General features: G+C 41.2%; 2 protein-coding genes across 6 annotated transcripts in view; one reads left to right on the plus strand and one right to left on the minus strand.

Annotated features, from left to right (window-relative positions):
- The window catches only part of EVC2 (EvC ciliary complex subunit 2), a 68157-nt gene extending 58761 nt beyond the window's left edge, over positions 1 to 9396 (minus strand). For both annotated transcript variants that reach the window (XM_058838564.1, XM_058838563.1), the window contains exons 1-2: positions 9086 to 9396; positions 5728 to 5782 (exon numbers count right to left, since the gene is read on the minus strand). In XM_058838564.1, the coding sequence (XP_058694547.1) occupies positions 5728 to 5782; positions 9086 to 9379 (349 nt within the window). In that variant the 5' untranslated portion in view covers positions 9380 to 9396. The remainder of the gene's footprint in view (positions 1 to 5727; positions 5783 to 9085) is intronic.
- The window catches only part of EVC (EvC ciliary complex subunit 1), a 50394-nt gene continuing 41647 nt past the window's right edge, over positions 9272 to 18018 (plus strand). For 2 of the 4 annotated variants that reach the window (XM_058838565.1, XM_058838566.1), the window contains exons 1-5: positions 9272 to 9588; positions 12505 to 12615; positions 15015 to 15098; positions 15614 to 15846; positions 16773 to 16857. In XM_058838565.1, coding sequence (XP_058694548.1) covers positions 9418 to 9588; positions 12505 to 12615; positions 15015 to 15098; positions 15614 to 15846; positions 16773 to 16857 — 684 coding nt within the window. In that variant the 5' untranslated portion in view covers positions 9272 to 9417. The remainder of the gene's footprint in view (positions 9589 to 12504; positions 12616 to 15014; positions 15099 to 15613; positions 15847 to 16772; positions 16858 to 18018) is intronic. The other 2 variants (XM_058838568.1, XM_058838567.1) reach the window with 1 other exon arrangement.

The raw sequence follows: 18018 nt of genomic DNA on the forward strand, positions 1-18018 counted from the left end.
ATGCCTGGCTTTCTATTTCATGAATTTCTATTTCAAGACTAAACAGTGGTCAAAATCACTGAGAATTAAACCAGTGCTGAATTTTCAGTGCAGTACAAACCTGATAAATACCAATCTGAGCTCACCAAGCCATGACATTCCCCAGCAGATCCAAATATACTGTATCTCACCTCCAATGGTTCTAATCCTGTTTCTGACTACTGAATCAAGCATCTTTGAAGTTTTATATAAATGTATTCATACACTGGAAAAGATTCATTTTATATAGGCTGCGTCTCTCATACATTGGTGCAATTGTCACCCCATTCCTATGAAGGTGGAGCACAAATTCTCCTTTTTGTTTTCTTGCCTGACTACTCCTCTACAGTAAACAGAAACCCTGAATGAGCTTCTTTATAGGCCTTTTTAAGAGTCAAAAGCCAAAATGGCAAACTGTATGAGCAACTCCTATCTTTAAAGTGCTTCCTGTTTAGATCATATCCTTCAGAATTTTGGATGAGGTTAGTCAGCCAACAAAAGTGTGTAATTGCTTCATAGAGTATCTTTTTATCTTGTGTCCTGTGTAGTATAACATCTCCATGAGCACACCCAACTGCACTTTACATGTGATAGCAAAGCCTGATACTCCTCCTCTAGAGAGTATCAAGTCCACAGTAACCAATTTAATTAACTGATCATGTTCCCTGACTCTGAATGAATCTCTGGATTAATTATTACATAGATGAGTCTGTTTTCAAGCTGTGCTTTGTGCAAGCTTTGTGCATCACTTACAATCCCAAGACAATGTGCCCGAGTCCCAGAAGTCTCCAGGCATGTTATTTGGCTGCTCCATCAGTAGCTGAAGTAGTTGAACATTATGTTAAGCAGCCTCAGCATTGATGATGATGACAAATGTTTCTGCAAATCCACTTGTATCTTCCCAGTACGCAGTGAAAGGTTTTGCTTTAACAGATTCAACCAGTATGATGCAAATCCATACAGCAACTTGTGCCACTGCCTTTCTCAAATATTTTTCTGATCCTTCCTATTAATTTTTAACAATATAGGCTGTTCTACAATACCCTGGATCCACTGCCAGTAAAGCTGCACTTTTCTGTAGCATTCTTGTTTGTAGTGTTGACTGTCAATTAAATAAAATAACTTTTTTCTGATCCACACATATTTAGTTGTCACTGGAACAGCTAATCTACAAGAACTTAACTGCTTTTCCACATAACTTGCTGCATAGTCAACATTAGCCAACATAATTTTATTTATCAATTCACCTGCTGTCTCTTTTCAGCTATGTTCCTATAGTAGATGTAGGGTTGTAGATATCTGCAGGGTGCTTGAAGAGCTGGACTCTAAATATCTGAGAAAGGATGGTACAGGCATAATACAGTCTGTTGTTTTCACATATATACTAGATTTTTGTTCTGAAATTGTTTTGGTTTTTTTTAACAAATAGATTCATCTGACCTTGGAAAATACTAACACTTGACTGCTGAAACCTTTCACTGGGAAGCATAGAGCTTTCTTCTGGATGCTACTCAGAAATGCAATTTGTTTCCATGGTGCCAGCAACAGTACCCCTTCAGAGATGCATCCCAGTTCTGAGAGACTCTGAGGTCTCCTTGTTCCTTCCACTCTTTTCTTCCTACAGCTTCAAACTTTGGCATTTTTCTGCCTGTTTTCAGAAAAGCCATTACCAGGCTGCATAGTCATAATTTTAATTGGTTTCTAAATGGCAACGATTCTCACTCCTTTTCAAAAGACAATCTCAGGGGAACAGTTTCAACTTTCCAGGCTGTCCAAGCAGCCCCCTCTCAGCTGGGCTTGCCAGGCTGTCACCAGGCATTCCCGGACACAACGCCTCAGGCCAAAACACTTCCCAGCAAGGAAACTAGCAGAGCATGGGACTTAATCTGGGGCTTTCCTGTAAGCATCTCCAAATATGCCAAATCAAACAGTTTGTCAAAAACACACAGTACTTTCACTTTGAGATGTGAGACAATATCACAATCTTTAAGAAAAATCATTATTTTTTTTAAATCAAAATTCCCCACTTTTACAAGGTATTATCAAGATGTTAAATATTTTATCTTACTTTTAATTAGCACATTAGTAAAATGTTTAAAATGTTACTCAATTCTACATAAACCCAATATAAACAGATATGCCAGAACCCTGTCTTAAACTGCATATTCCTAGCTAGCTACCAGTGCTGGTAGGTAGACTTTATATTGAATTTTTAAACACAAAAATAAATATTAATATAGCTGCAACAGCTGGAATATTGGTGTAACATTTTACCTCTCATGTTGCTATACTATTCACTCAGTCCCCCACATGCTCATTTCACTACCACACAAAATGACTAACACACAGTTGATCAGAGCAGTCCCCCCCTACTACTAAATTCAATTTTCTTGGCTATTCTCCCTAGGTAGTTACTTGCCACTCCAGCTTTGTGAACTATTGCCTTGGGTGGTGACGTATTGCTCTTCTGGACTTCCAGCTGCCACACTCAAGGCACAGGCAATATGCTTAGGAAGGCGAGCTCCCCGCTGCCAGCCCTCACTGCATTCACTTGCTGCTCAGGGAGTGCAAATACTGAGGATCCCACCTGGTACAAAAGGCACCTGCCATGTAAAGAGTGGTGGCAGTGGGTCTGTGTTCATACAGACTGGGGGCAGAAGGATGGGTATTCTAAGAAAGAAATTGTTCCCTGATCATGGTCAGCACACTGTCCTTCACTTTGGCATTAGTTCTGTGTATGGACATGGACCTGGCACAGCACAAGCCTTGACCTCTGGACTCAAGGAGCTGAGTTCTGAGCGTGTCAGTGGCATCAACAGTCCACCACTAGAACAGCACACACAGCATCACAACAGAAGTTAAGGTGAAGGTTACTCTTGGCTACAGCAATTAAATATGATAAGAGAAAATTAAAATAGTCTTACAATAGCTTTACATCAAAAACTCCAGTATGTCCTTAAGGCTTCCATACCTTTACAGCCCATTCTAAGCAGCAGAATGCCAAATCACAGTAGGAAAGCAAAGACATGGGCAAGTTTGTGAAATTTCAAGTTCAGAATTAAAAATGAGAGCAGAAAGGGCAATTTAACTAAGACATTAATTCTAATTTATGGCTCTCAAAGGCTGAATATTTCAGTTCAGATTCCAGAGTCTCACTTGCTTACCCACCACAAATTTATTAGCAAAGCTTTAAACAATCTTGCTTTATTTCAGTGGGGAAGAAAAGAGTTAAATATACTTGCTTGGTGTATTTTTGTTGTTGCTGCTTTTCTAAATTACTCTTAGTCCTGAAAACCATCCAAGATACAAGATCCAATTTGAAGTCCCTTCAATTACACACAACAATGAACAGGCAAAGGTAGCAATTTACAGTATTCAGTTTTGAATGTTGCCATTAGCTTTTCTTGTTACAATGTCAATGAAACTATAGGCATCAACAAGAAAAAACAAATCTACTTTCCAGGTCTGTTTTGAATAAAACAGAGCAGACTCATATGTAACTCTCAAAAATCCACTGTGTTCTCCACTCACAGGAATATTCTGGGGTTGTCTTTTCTCATCTTATGCAGAAACAACTCAAAAAAGCTTCCAACAGAAACACTGAGATCAGTGTGCTGTCACAAACCATTTCACACTTCAGCACGCTGCCAGTCTCTATGACAAAGATTTTATGCAGAAGTTCCCATCTCTCTGCTTTCATCAAGAACCTCTTCAGTAAAAGCTAAATAATCTCTTACTCTGATTAGGCAAATCACTAAAACCTTAAGTTCTAAATATGTTAAAAATTGATGGTTATTAGAATAGGAGGGATAGTTTTCAGTTATAAAATCAAGCATATAATTCAGTACTCGTAGCACTCATTTAATGCCTAATTTAACACATATATTTGCCTACTAACAAAATGCCAGAATTTCACAGACTCACAATCAAGTTTGGAAATGACCCTTAAGTCCAATTGCAAACCTAGCACTGTGAAAACTAAACCATGTCTCAAAGCGCTCATCTTTTAAATACCTCTGGAGATGGCATGGTGACTCAACCACTTCCCTGAGCAGCATTTTCCAATGTTTGGTAACCTTTCCCATGAAGACATTTTTCCTAATATCCAAACTAAATCTCCTCTGACACAACCTGAGGCCATTTTGTCTCATCCTATCACTTTTTACCTGAAAGGAGAGACTGACCCCCCACTTCACTACAACCTCCTTTCAGGTAATATAGAAAGTGCTAAGGTCCCCCCCTGAGGCTCCTCTTGAGGTTAATCAACCCCAGCTTCTTCAGCTGCTCCTCACAAGACTCCAGACACTCCACCAGCTTTGTTGCCTTCCTTTGGATGTGCTCCAGCATCTCAATGTCTTTCTTGCTGTGAGAGGCTGACTGAAGACAAGATTTGAGGTGAAGCCTCCCCAGTGTCCAGTTCAAAGGGACACCACTTCCCTTGTCCTGATGGCCACACTATTTTAACCACTAACAAAATGATACTGCATGTCAAAACCCTCAGGTTTTTTTTTAGGGCCAGAAGGTTTTTCTTAAGTATAAAACCACACTCATTTCCTCTCTCAGTGGATGGTACATGAATAATCTGCAACCCATCATGAAGCAGGATGCACACAGGAAAGATGACATTGAATAAATACTGGAAAAAAACAAGCTCAGCAAATCTGAATTACTTGCTTTCATATTTAAATTAATAAACTCATTTGTGAATTAGCCATGGGACAGGGCAAAGAAATTAGAGGTATCTCACTTGATCACTGCTTCAAAGCATGTAATTTCTTGGCAAATGCATGTCATGAAATCATCTCTGGGGGAACTGTAGTGATGGAAAGGTTTATTTAACACACTGTGTTGCCCTATTAATGTGCTATATGAGGATGTCCTAACCTTTCATGTTCTCATCTCCACCACACATGGGTGAAGTAGAACACTATTTATAATACATATATAGAAATGAAAGACCAGAGACTCACAGAAACTGAGTGTTTTTCTCAAATTTACATAAAGAGCCTGTGGCAGTCAGCTCTCAGATGCAGCTACTCCAAGCTCAAAGTGACTTCTCTTAAGGGCTGGGGTACCTTGTTTCGATCAGAGTAGGCAACTACCTATGGAGATGTTCACTGCACCAGAGACTACTGACAAGAATTCTTGGTATCTGCTGTGAAGAGTACCAGCATCCCAGCAGTACCTCTAGACCCACTATATTTATCAGTCTTTAACCCATTACATCTAGCAGTCTTTAGCAATCAGTCTTCGGTCCAGGACAAAGTGTATTAGCCACTGCAGTTCCAGAGGTCTACGAAAATAGCTTCAATGGGTATTGCAACTGCTGGTAAATGCACAGGGGTTAAGCTAGCTTCTGAAAATGAACAACATCTTGATCAGCTTTAAGTGATTGGTGCTTTTCACAAACCTGGGAACTCTGGAGATCAGAGGGTGCACCCCAACACCATTATGTTTTGTACTGAAAATTATTCAGGGCATGGTATAAACTGAGGCCTTCCCACCAGGGCTTCATTGTAGATGAGACATTTAGGGAACCTAGAAGCACCCTTGCTCCTAATTTCTGTGCAAACACTCCCCTGTAGCTCAAGATTGAGAGTCCCACTGATGTCAACAGGGCACAGTTCCAGGCCTGCTCACCTTCACACCCACGCTCTGTGAGTCCTGGACTCCCAAAATGCTGAAAAGAGAGAGAAAACAGTTGCATACCTGCCATTACTAGGCATCCCATCTCTTTCTGAAGCCACAGATCATCTTCAAAAACCTGAAAGAGAGCAATCATAAAAAAGTACTTTTGAACTTTTATGCTGAATTTATGCTTCACAATTACACAGAATCCTATCCTACAAAGCCTTGAGTTTCTCCAAAAGTAACTACCAGAAGAGACACAACATGGCTCCAGAGGTCTCCCACAGCTTGTTAAGCAGTATGAGGCTCTGCTGCCCAGCATGGATATGCACACTTGGGGCTCAAACTGTACTTACACTTCATATTATCAGGATGAGTCACTGCACAACAGTGGAGCTGGGCTGCCTGTTAGTTTCCTTTCACTAAATAATCTTTTTTTGCCATTTTCATAGGCATGTTTGAGGATGCAGGAAAATCTGATCACTAGGAGGCAGCAGGAATATGTCCATATTAGATGATCAATTCCACTGACATTACACTCATTTTTCCTCCAGAGAACTACACCAAGCCTTTCAAAGGGGCCACGTGCTAAAACTGCAGCTTGCAAGGCAATCTGTGACAGCCTCCTGCCTGTGCCTGGACCTCAGAGACTGCTACAGAAAGCACAGCTCAAAACATCAATAGAAGAAACCAGTGTTTTTAAGGAGTTTTATTGCCCAATGTTTTGATCAAGATGTATCAGTCATATAAGCAAGTTCCCATTTATCAAAAAGTCTTTGCTGGAGGAGAGTTAGGAATGTGATTAACAGGGATCTAACTCCGCCTGGTGATGTCAACTACACTTGCTGTTCCTGTTTGCTACCAAGCACCGCACGTGAATAAGGTTAAGTACTGACTTATGTCAACACCACTGTTACAGTACAGCATCTTAGGGGCAATTTTCTTCTTTGCCTGCCCAGGGAAGCCATCACTGATTATTGCTAGAGCTGTAACTTTACTTACCCTTAAATGGAAGTATTTCTCACTTCAGACAGGGCACTTGCCCTCAACATAACAGACAATGCAAGGTATCTCACAAATTCAGACGCACCAGAAGCCCGGGGGTTTAAGGAGCCTCTGGAAAATATGCCCATACAGGACTGGAAGCAACTCTTTGATAGAAAGAAGGGACTCAGAAACAAACAGCAGCATGTACATGCAGCAAACTCTGAACAGCTCTGGGACACAGCTCTGGGAGATCCCAGGCACTGAGCTCTTCCCTAGAGGCTATTTTCAAATACCTTGTTGTACAGTTCTTCCTGGTCTCCAGAATTCTTATACACAAGTTGAGGTATGGTAAAGTTCTTTAATGCCATTACTTTATTTTCACTGGTTAAACAGTCTGTATGGCCATGAATTTTGAGCAACCAAGCACCTCAAGAACACAGAATAGGAAACTTCAGCAGCAAGCTGAAACAAAAAATTGCCTGGTGAATAAATCAGACAGAATTATTATACTCAGAATCAGTCCCTTCTGAGCTGGAGGGACCCTCACAGATCATAATGTCCCACTCTTGAATGAATGGACCGTAAGGAGATCAAAACTGCTGTTTGTGTGCCCTTCCATTTATGCATATGGATATGCAGCAACAGAAATCACATTAAAAGGGTATCAATACCTGCCAGGCATTTCTAGAGCAGTGTAGGGCCCTATGTGCATCAAGGAAATGTGTACCAGCCCACTAAATTGATGTAATAGCAGTTTAGAACACTGATGAAAATATAAACCGCCAATATGGTCTTTTATGTTAAAGGCAATCTTGTTTATAAATATAAATCCCAAATATTACTGTTATGCACTAAATCAGCACTTATATGAATTTCAGCGTTAGATGTCAACAGCTGCATTGTCAGCCTGCAACAAAAGTAGCCTATGGTTTAAGACCGTATAAAGATATGCTAGAAATGTAGCTTTCTAGCTAACAAGCTTTATTTCCTACTTCCTAGGAAATCAGCACACAACTGGCTCCTGATTTCCACAGGCTCCAGGTTTTTATTCCTGTGTGGTTTTACAACAGTTGATGTACAAAATCTATGGTGTTTTTATGTCCATATGTTTCACATACAAAAGATACAATAGCACTCATTGTTTTTCTTTCTGCCATATCTGACATTCAGTTCTGAGTGGAAAATGTAGCCTGAGTATTCAGCAGTTTTCCACTCTGCTGCAGAGTACATCCACAATACCAAAGGACACCACAAAGGGCTCCACATCAGCAAGTAGTGCCAATTCCATGGACCTGAACTCACATCGTGTTTCAAAAGCAATTAACTGAATGCAACAATTTTCTCAGGAAACTTTTTTCCAAGATGTATATTAATTTATTCTTCTGGTAAAGTAAGTTGGTGGGCTGTATGTTGGTTTTTGGGGGGGTCCTGGTTTTTTGGGGGGATTTGTTTGTTTGTTTTCCTGCAATACTATTTCCTGTTTATTAGTGTTTCTGTAATCCTACCACGAAGTACCATTTGTGATTCACTCTAATCCCCACTGCACAGTAAGGTTTTCTCCACATGGGCAAAAGACAACTATGACAACACATTTTGAGATGGCTTGACAGACACAAAGTTAGATAAGGAGAAAGAATGAACATTAAAGCTCCATCCTAAAAGCTATTGCAATCCTTACTGGAGACTGACACCTGTGAGCAGAGGTGCTGTGACTAGATGAACACGAAGAGCCTCTGCTCAGAAGCACAGCAAACCATAGCCACAGCATCATTAGTATTGGAAGAGACCTTTGGAGATCATCCAGTCCCACCCCCTGCCAAGGCAGTGTCACCTAGAGCAGGTGACAGGAATATATCCAGGTGGGTTTGGAATGTCTCCAGAGAAGGAGACTCCAAGACCTCTCTGGGCAGCTCTGCCAGTGCTCTGCCACCCAAAATGAAAGTTCTTCAAGTTGAGGTGAAACTTCTTGTGTTTTACTATATGGCCATTGATCCTTGTGTTGTACCCAGCTACCACTGAAAAGAACCTGGCACCATCCTCTTGAAACCCACCTTTGAGACATTTATATGCACTAATGAGATCCCCTCTCAGTCATCTCTTCCATAGACTAAACAGGCCCAGCTCCCGCAGCCTCTCCTCCTAAGAGATTCTCCACACCCCTCATCGTTTTGGTGGCCCTCTGGTGGACCCTCGCCAGTGGCTCCTTTTTTGTACGGAGGACCCTGTCCAGAACCCGTTGTTGGCTGCCTCACCACGCCGACGCCCGGCAGCTTTTCGGACCGCTGCCCCGGCCCCAGTGCCTGGGAAGCGGCCGCTGCTCAGCCGGGCCCCGCTCCCGGGCACAGCGCGCCGGGGGCCGCTGCCGCGCCACTCGGGCCCTGCCCTGAGCCCGCCATCGACCGCCGCGCCGAGGGGCCGCTCACCACCCGCACACCGCGGGCACAGCGCTTACCCCAGCCGCCGTCCGACCGCAGGGCTCCCGGGGCGGGCCCCGCCTGGTGGCCGCCGCGAGGGGCTGAGCGGGTGCGGAGGGGCCGCCGGGGAGCAGCGCCAGCAGCAGCCCGGCCAGCGGCCACCGCATGGCGGCGGGCGGACCCTCCAGGGCTGCGGACGGCGCCGTGCAGGTTTTCCAGGCGTCGCTCCGAATCAGGCCCGAATCACCGCCGCATCCACCCGCCATCGGTCTCCTCCCACCGCGGCGAGGGCGGGAGACGGAGGGCCCCCGAGCGGCGGGACCTCCCCTCATGCCCTGCCCTCCTTCTCGGCGCGGGCAGGGCCCGTGCGATGGCGGAGGTCGGGGACTGCCTGCGGGCCGTAGGGCTGCAGTTCTGGGCGGACTCAGTGCAGGCGCTGCCTGCCCTGCTGGCCCCCGCCGTGCTGCTGGGGCTGCTGCTGGGCGCCGCCGCCGCCGCCCTGCTCTGCCGCTGCGCGCTCGGGCCGCGCCGGGGCGGAGAGGTACGCGGGGCCCGCGGGGAGGGAGGCGCGGACCGGCCGCGGGACAACAGCTCGGGGGAGCTGGAGCGGTTTGCGAAGGTTTGAAGGGCGGAGGGCCCGGGAGCGCGGCTCCCGCTGCACGGGACAGCCGGGGCTGGCCCGGGGAGAGCGGCGCGGCAGAGTGCGCTCTGCGTAGCTGGGGAGCCCCGTAATGCCTGCCACACCTCTGCTGGAAAGGATTTCACTACTTCCTTTAAGCAGCTGCTGAAAGAAACGGACTAGCTCCAAAAGGAGGCCCGTGAAAGTGTTTACATGTTCTGAATGTTGTACCCCTGGCCTGTATCTCTAATATAGGTGACCTGCAAATTGCTTCTTGAAACCACCGCTTTGTGTACGAGGCAGTATTGGTTTTGGGGATAATGGAAGATGTACCTAGTTTGCAGAAGTTTTGTGAGATAATTGGAAATAAACACTAATTTCCATCCTAAACCAGTAATCTTCTTTACAGAGTATTTTACAGACTTCTCCAATGTTCATGTTACAACACAGCCCAGAGTATTAGTACTAACCCACAGCAATAACTGCACTGAGGGTGTGCACATGGTTCCCTAAAGAAATAAAGGAGCCTGAGCACTGCTAATGGTTTGCTTGATGCCAAACTAACAGGGTTTTCTAAAATGTGTGATTTTGTTAATAACATACTTGCTGCTCTCTTTTAAATACTGTGGTTCGTATATCTTTATTTCATAATGTTTGTTTGGACTCAAAGATGGCAGAGACAGCACACAGGCACACATCTACCAGGCAGATATATTTTCTGAGAATTGTTATTGATTTATGCTTTATTCCCCCATCACACTTAGACCCAGGTCATGCTGGACTGACTGGATGTAGCAGTGGCTGCTGCTGGCACAGCTGGGGGATTCGGAGCCCTGCAGGGAGTTCTGCAAGCCAGCGGGGTCTGGTCTGCCTTGGTTTTTCACCACACCTTTTTTGAGCTATAACAGCTCTGCTGCATGTGTGTATCTGTCATCATTAAACATGACATAGGAGACAAATTCTCTAGTTCCCAACTGCTTTTAAGCTGGAGGATTGAAACTCTGTTTGAAGCCAGACTTTAGCCTAGTAATGGAGGCACTTCAAGTGCTGGATCAATGCAGCCTGTGCAAGTACAAGCCTTTCCGATTCAATTGTTCATTTTCCCTGCCTTAATAGGTGTATCTTTATTGTACTGCCACTACCTACTCAAATGTAGCCATGTACAATTTTATCCTTTATGTCATATATGTCAATAGGGAGAAGCTGTCAGTTCTCCCTGGTGATCTTCAGATGCATTTAGATGTTTAAATGGCATTAAAATCAATGCTGCTGTCGTGAAAGGGTTATTTATTTTGAATGAAAAATAAACTGCTTGCTGCTGCATACAGAGCATATTGCAGCGTGGGAAGGTTGTGTCCTGTGGGTCTGATTTCCGCAGTTGAACAGGGCAACCTTAGGTTCTTCCTTCTTTTCACTATTTGCCCCACCAATGCAAGCAGGTTCTGAACTGCACCTATTGCAGCCTTCTGTAGCCAAAGTAAAAGCAGGGGTAGCTTTCCTAAGTATGATGTGTCCTATCCCAAGCAGTTAAATTATCCTTAGCATGGTAGCAGGGTAAGTACCTGGAGTCTGAAGCAGCTTTAAGCACCACAATAAGCCAATACATTTGTCACTTAGCCCCAATTAATCACTATTTTATAGATCTCAGCCTGAATCTGTGGGACGTGGATGCATGGAGGATGCATAAGTCCCTTATTTGTTGATTTGTACATAGGATACACTGGGATAGTTCTAAGTAGAACTATTTACCATGGTAACAAATAAATTACAAGATTGCTGAGAGAGATTTGTAGCTGTTCTTTTCTCATAAGTAGATTTTTAGGAATCAGCATCTGCACTTCAGCACATCTAAGAGGCTAACCCAAAAATATAATCTGAATTATTGCACCATCTAAGATCCAGAGAGGTGATAGAGACAAGTCATAAGGGATTAAGTGTGTTCCAAAGCTGGGCTGTTCTCTGTGTTCTGGGAAAATGGACTACTTTACATACCAAGTGGCCAAATAACTTAAGGTGAACCTTTCCATAAGACAGTGACATGCGTGGCCACAGCTGTATCATTAGGCTACACCAAATAGTAGTCAGTGGATTGAAAACCCGAAAAAGAATTTAAAAAGTAGTCCATGTAGTGTGGCTGCCATCTTTTCCTTCGCTAAAAAAGAAATCCTTCCGATGCTGTGTTTGGAGGGAGGCACATCACTATTGTTTTCTGATCTCTATAGTGTGTAGGGAAGATCATGTGTAGCAGGAGGTTTTATTTCCACACAGTATCTGTGTCCCTACCAGTGGCTTTTTGTGTTTGTGAAGTGAGGCCAATAATATGGATTGCTTTTGGGGAAAGGAGGTGATGAACATTTTCTGATAGTTACTTGTCCCTGACAGGAACTTCCACACACATAAGGTTTCATTTAGGAAGTTTGTGTCATGGCCAGGGAGCAAAAATACTTGGCATTCTCTTTATTGCTGGTAATTATAGAAAATTTTAGTTAAGGTGCTGTAATTGAGATGTTTGAGCTCATGGTTGACTCCATAGTCTGTAGTATGACATTTTGAGAGAGATGGATTGATTTGACATGTTCACAGCCTCTTAAAATTTTTTAGATAAAATTTCTACTTCTGGAATGACATATTTTAAAAGTTCATTAATTTTAATTATTCCTTTCTGAATATATAAAATTTTCATTCATTTTCAGATTGTATTTTTCCTAAATTTTCAACTAATACTGGAATAATTTTTATGATGGAGATGTGAACATATCCAGACTGCTGTAGAAGATGTTTCCAGTCAATCTGCATGACCTCAAGTGTTACATGTTATGTTTTCTCTTGGAATTTCAGAAAGATGATTCTCAAAGACTTCTGGAAAGCTTCAACACTGGTGAAAAAGAGCACACACTCATGAAAAGTGAAGCAGAACCCTATACATCAAAAGAGGAAATGGTGCTGGAGGTAAAGCTCTGCACTTGTAGGTGGATGTCCATTTTGCTGCATGTAGCAGTGAGAATGTTCACGGCCTGCTCCAAATTCTCTTAATTTTTGTGGGTTTGGAGAGAGACTTTAAAAAGTGTTCAGATAAAGTGTAAGATGGAGAGTGGGAATTGATTGCTGCTTATGAATGCAACCACTTCAAACACTTATTCCCCTTATGAATTCCGTTTCTCCTGGGGTACTCTTTGGATATTTTAATCAAGATCTGAATTCTTTTTGGACAGAGGCTTCTTTGCTTTCATCTCTATGTTGTCCTTAGTTTCAGAAGGCTGATGGGATAAATTAACACTATTGACATAAGAAATAGTTTGTAAATACTGAAAACTGCTGTGGTGAGCTGGGATTCAAAGACAATTAGAGAATTTGTGAAAAAAAACAGAAATACAGACTTAACAACACACCCTCAATGAAAACATCAAGTAACTTAAGAAACTTTTTTCTTTAATAATCCCAAAATAACTGGAGAACCAGTCCTACTGTGTAGTCATCAGATAACTATCTTTCACCCAAAGCTGATTTGACTGCTCTTGTTGAAGATTGTGATTTAAACTGCTCATTTAAAAATGAGCAGTTCAGCTGACTCATTCAGTCTATTATACATAAATTATGTGCATAAAATGTCAGTCAAAACCAGCAAATCTGGTGCTTAGCTTGTAACAAGAAATGATTTCAGGATTTCAAGAAAATCTTATTGTTAACATTTAAACTGTTGGTTTAAATCCTGACTGGTAATGAATCTTCATTTCAGCTTTGCGATCAGGAGTGGTGACAAAACATGCTTGGTCATTTTGCTTGAGTTAAAGCAGACTATAACAAATGAGTATGGATTAGGTTATTTTTTGAAGTGTAAATGTTGTGGAAGAGCTTACACAATTTTACATCTTTGTGCTTATTACCAGTGTTTTTGAAATGGGATCAGTCTTTTGAAGGTGATCATTCACAACTATATCCATTTCCATTAAATGGCTCATTTATAGGACATCAAGAAGTACCTTGTTATTTGGGGGGACTTTCTCCCACCTATTTCTCTAACTACTGAAGTTATATGTATTTTTTTTCCTATTAATTTGTTCTGGTTTCCAGAGGTTTTTGCTGTTACTAGAATCAAACACACCTTTTATGAAGAAGCATAGATGGAAAATGCTTTTAATTAGGTTAGAGCACTTCAGAAAAACAGGTATTTTCATTCTGAGACTTTTCACATTGCAATAATATCATAATTACTGTATTTATAATGATGGTGTGTTACTTATGCCTGCTGAGAAGCAGGATGTATTAGTTGTAGCACACTGCAGTAGAGCTTTCCAGCTTTGCACTGGCTGCTCTGCCTCCAGCCACTGAAGAGCAGTAGCTCTGTCCCTCCTGTCCTGATGAGATATTGCAGTGCTGGGATTGCTCACTATGAGCAGCAAGTGTTCTTCACTATCACTAAACCCAAAAATGGAAATAAATTAAATGGAGATTAAATGATGCAATGATAGAAGTCTAGTGAATTACATATATTATATACATTACATTGCTCTTCTCTTTCCATTCTATTTTTTAGACTCTATTAGTGCTTTGATATTTCCAAGAAAAAGCTGTATGAAGAACCCTATGTTTTGACAAATCAGAGTCTTTCGTTTCATATGAGAAAACCAAAAGAGATAAAATAGGAAATCCTAGTGCTTGAATTTACACATTTTATCTGCTATTTATAGCCAAACTTTTATTAAGCCATACCTAACCTCTCAAAACAAATGATGATCCCATTGTTCCATAGTCTAGAAAAAGGCTGTAGCAGGAAGTCAGATTATGTGATACAGAAAATTGCATTAAAAGAACTCAGTATCTATTAAAAGTTCTTTGGAAAACATTGGTTTTTTCTCTAGATTTTGAGTAAGGGTTTTATTATAATAGTTCTTCCCAGGACAAAATGATGACTGGATTTGCTTAATTTATTGTTTCTTTATTTAAATTGAAAGACAGAATTTATAGCCATGATGATATCTGTGGAGCTTATCCTTCAGTAGTTTTTATTATCAGTCTAGTTTGTAAAATCTTTAGTTGTTGCTAAGGGTATGGAGGCGGGTGACAAGACAAATGAAAATACCTTGCAAATATCAGATACTACCTATTTTCTCCTGGAGAATTAAAAATATTTTGTAACGGTGGTAATGGCAAAGGGAACTCTTTTCAAGTTTTCCTACTTGGAATGAGCCTTATCAGAAGACTTCTTGCACCAAAGCAGAGACAATCAATAAACAGGTATCAATAGGAACATTTAGGTTGTGTAACAAAAAGGCGTACATGATACTTACAGTGAGTAATTGCCTGATGTGCTGCTGTTCCCAAATGATCTTCTGTTCTTTTCCACACAGGAAAGTGAGTCTCCTCTGAACAGTAACATCACAGCATTTGCATTAAAAGCTAAAGTGATCTATCCTATCAACCAGAAATTTAGGGTAAGGTTTTAGATTCTACTTGTAAAAATTTATGACAATCATTCTGTGTCAGAGTAAATTGCAGTCACGTAATAGAAGAAAATTTACTTCCAATCTGCTTAATAGGGATCTTTCTTTTTTTTATAGTCCATTGACTCGGGGCTTATTCTGTAAGGTGTCAGCTGCTTTCAGTTCCCCCTGAAACCTGCAATGCTTTACATGGTGTCCAGTCAATTTTCACTATATTTAAGAGAGCTTTTCTGCCTCTTAACATTAATGGAAGCTGGATCTGTGTAAGGAGCCATAAGAAAAACACCACAATCATTAAAAGGAAGAGAGAAGCCATGCACCAAACAGCTAACTACAACAGAAGACTGCTTTCCTGGGCAGTGCAAAAGCCTGTCATGTATATGGAAACACTTTGCTGTGTATACTGTTTAACTTTTCCCTTAAAAGTACACACTGAAATTTGATGTGATGTTTGTCTCCATATTGTGTTGTATTAATTGACTTTGTGAATTTCCTGTGACTTCTAGCCTTTGGCAGATGGCTCATCCAATCCATCTTTGCATGAGAATCCAAAGCAAGCAGTTCTGCCTAATCAGGTGGTGGAGACATCCATGTCAGGCAGCCTGGGATCTCTGAGCCAGGGAGACAAAGAGGACTGTAGTTCCTCCACAACAATACATTCCACAACAAGCGATGACAGATTTCAGGCTCGGGCCTTCCTAAAGGTGGCAAGCTTCCCTGAAGTACTGACATGTGAAAGGTAAGCAGTAAATTTGCTCTTGTTTGGTCATTTCCTGTGTTTTTAGGACAGTCACTAAAGGTGAAAGGCTGGGCATAAATGCACACAGTCACCACATCAGGATAGTGTTATCTGCTTATAACCCTAAAAAAGTTGTTGAGGAGATTAATGCATTAAGCTGTTGAAAGTCATCCTGGTATTTGTAAAATTTTGGGAAGCAGAATTGGCCAAAAGCTGTCTCATAAAAGGTGTGTCTGTTAGGATAAGGAGATGTCTTTGTTACATCTTGTATGCTGTGTTCACGTGTGCTGGGGATGGAGTCCTCTGCGCTGAGCAATGTCACCTCACACTGCAGGTGCCTTGAGAACACTCAGTGGTCTGTTCTCTCTGTTTTAATGGGAGCTGCTCATGTCTTACTCTGGGAAAACAGTTCCTCTCTCATGCTGCTGATGAGCAGGTAGAGGTAATTAAAGTGGTCTGTCAGCTCTGATTTCTTTTCAGCAGCACCACAGCAAGGTACCCCTAGATGAATACATGCGTCTGCATTCTCATTAGAAAGAATAAGAAAATCCTATTTATGTCACAGGGACAGGGAAAAGTACTAGCTAGCAGTGAAGAACGTTTACAAAATATCCACTCTTACTCAGGCTCTTTCAATTTAAAGCCCTGTTTTCCCTTGTTGTATCCACTCATGCCTATGTTCAACTTGACTTTTTCTAGGGGAAACTGCAATGCCAACTTTATTAAAAGCACTACTTTGTTTTGTTTGCTTTTACACAGAGAAATGTTTTTTGAAAAAGGAAGCAATGTAGAAATAAAGTGACTTCACTTATGTTTCAGGGAAGTGTTTTTAGGAGAATCTACTGGTTAAATGAAACATATATTGTGTTTTCCTTTTGTGTAACTCATTTAGATTGGTATTAATGCATTTTTAATCTTTGTTTTAGTTTTGATGTTAAGCTCTGCCTTTGCAGTCTTATTTTAAAAGATCTCATGCTTCTTGATACTGAACTCAGAAAAGAAAAACATGTGGTAAGTACTTAAATCTCATTTATGGCTCATTGTTTTGAACATCTTAGTTGAATATCAGTTTAGGAAGTAGCATAAATATCTGGCTGGGTGGGATGTAGTGTAGCAGAGTTGCATTTCCACATTATTGTCCTTTTGTTTTTTTCTTCTACTCTGCATATATATGAGCTTCCTAAAGAAGTAAAATGTAATGAAGTATACTGGTCTGTGAAATACCAATATAGGAAATACAAAAATTTGGTTTTAAACATTACTCCAGAGATGCCCTTGAGGCTCATAAAAAGAGGTAATGAATTATTTAGATAAGTTTGTCCTAAGGACAAGCTTGCTTGCTTCTGCGTTGCAACTCCAAAGACTTAAAGCTTTTGGAATAAAATTGAAAATTCAGTTCAACTGAATCAGTACCATTCTGATAAGTACAATAGTTGTGATTTTGTACAACTGCGCAATTAAGGTCCCATTTAATCCACAGATAACTACCTACATCAAGTCACAGCATCCAAAACTGACAAAGGAAAAAAAAAAGGAAAGAAAAAAATAAAGTACAATTAAAGCCATGTGATACTCAGTAATGATTGATTGTGGTGACTAGCTGTGATCAAGTGCAACACCATTACTGCTACTGAGTTTTAGCTCAGTAAATATGAGTCTGGACATAAAATCTATAGCTTTCTCCTCCCCTCTTTTCTCAGGCTCTGTTTAAACAAATTGGTAATTTCTGTTACAATTTCTTAAATCCACTGAGAATATTTTGAAGGGTGGTATTGTCTGAGCAAATTTCTACACAATCCAAAGGAGGAAACAGAAAAGTAAACCTGGGAAGCAATTTCTCATCTGATGGGTTATCCACATGGGTTAGATGAGAAAGGGAGCTTGCAATCAGATTCCAGAAGGAAGTTTAGCTTGATTGTAGAAGATTGAATTTGATGTCAAAGTCAACCATCAATTTCTAAAGGAAGGTAAGTAGCAACATAGTGATGTAATCATAGAAACACAGAGAAAATGAGCATTTAACATGCTTTGGGGCCCACCACAAATCACCACAAACAATTTTGACATTTAGCTGAAGATTTAAATAGCTTTAAATTTTTGCTAGAAGGGAAAAAATAAATCAGTCTGGGAATAATTTCTTCCTTTCCCACTCTCCTTTCTCTGATTTCAGTC

Source organism: Poecile atricapillus, chromosome 4 (assembly GCF_030490865.1).
Source record: "Poecile atricapillus isolate bPoeAtr1 chromosome 4, bPoeAtr1.hap1, whole genome shotgun sequence".
Lineage (NCBI taxonomy): Eukaryota > Metazoa > Chordata > Aves > Passeriformes > Paridae > Poecile > Poecile atricapillus.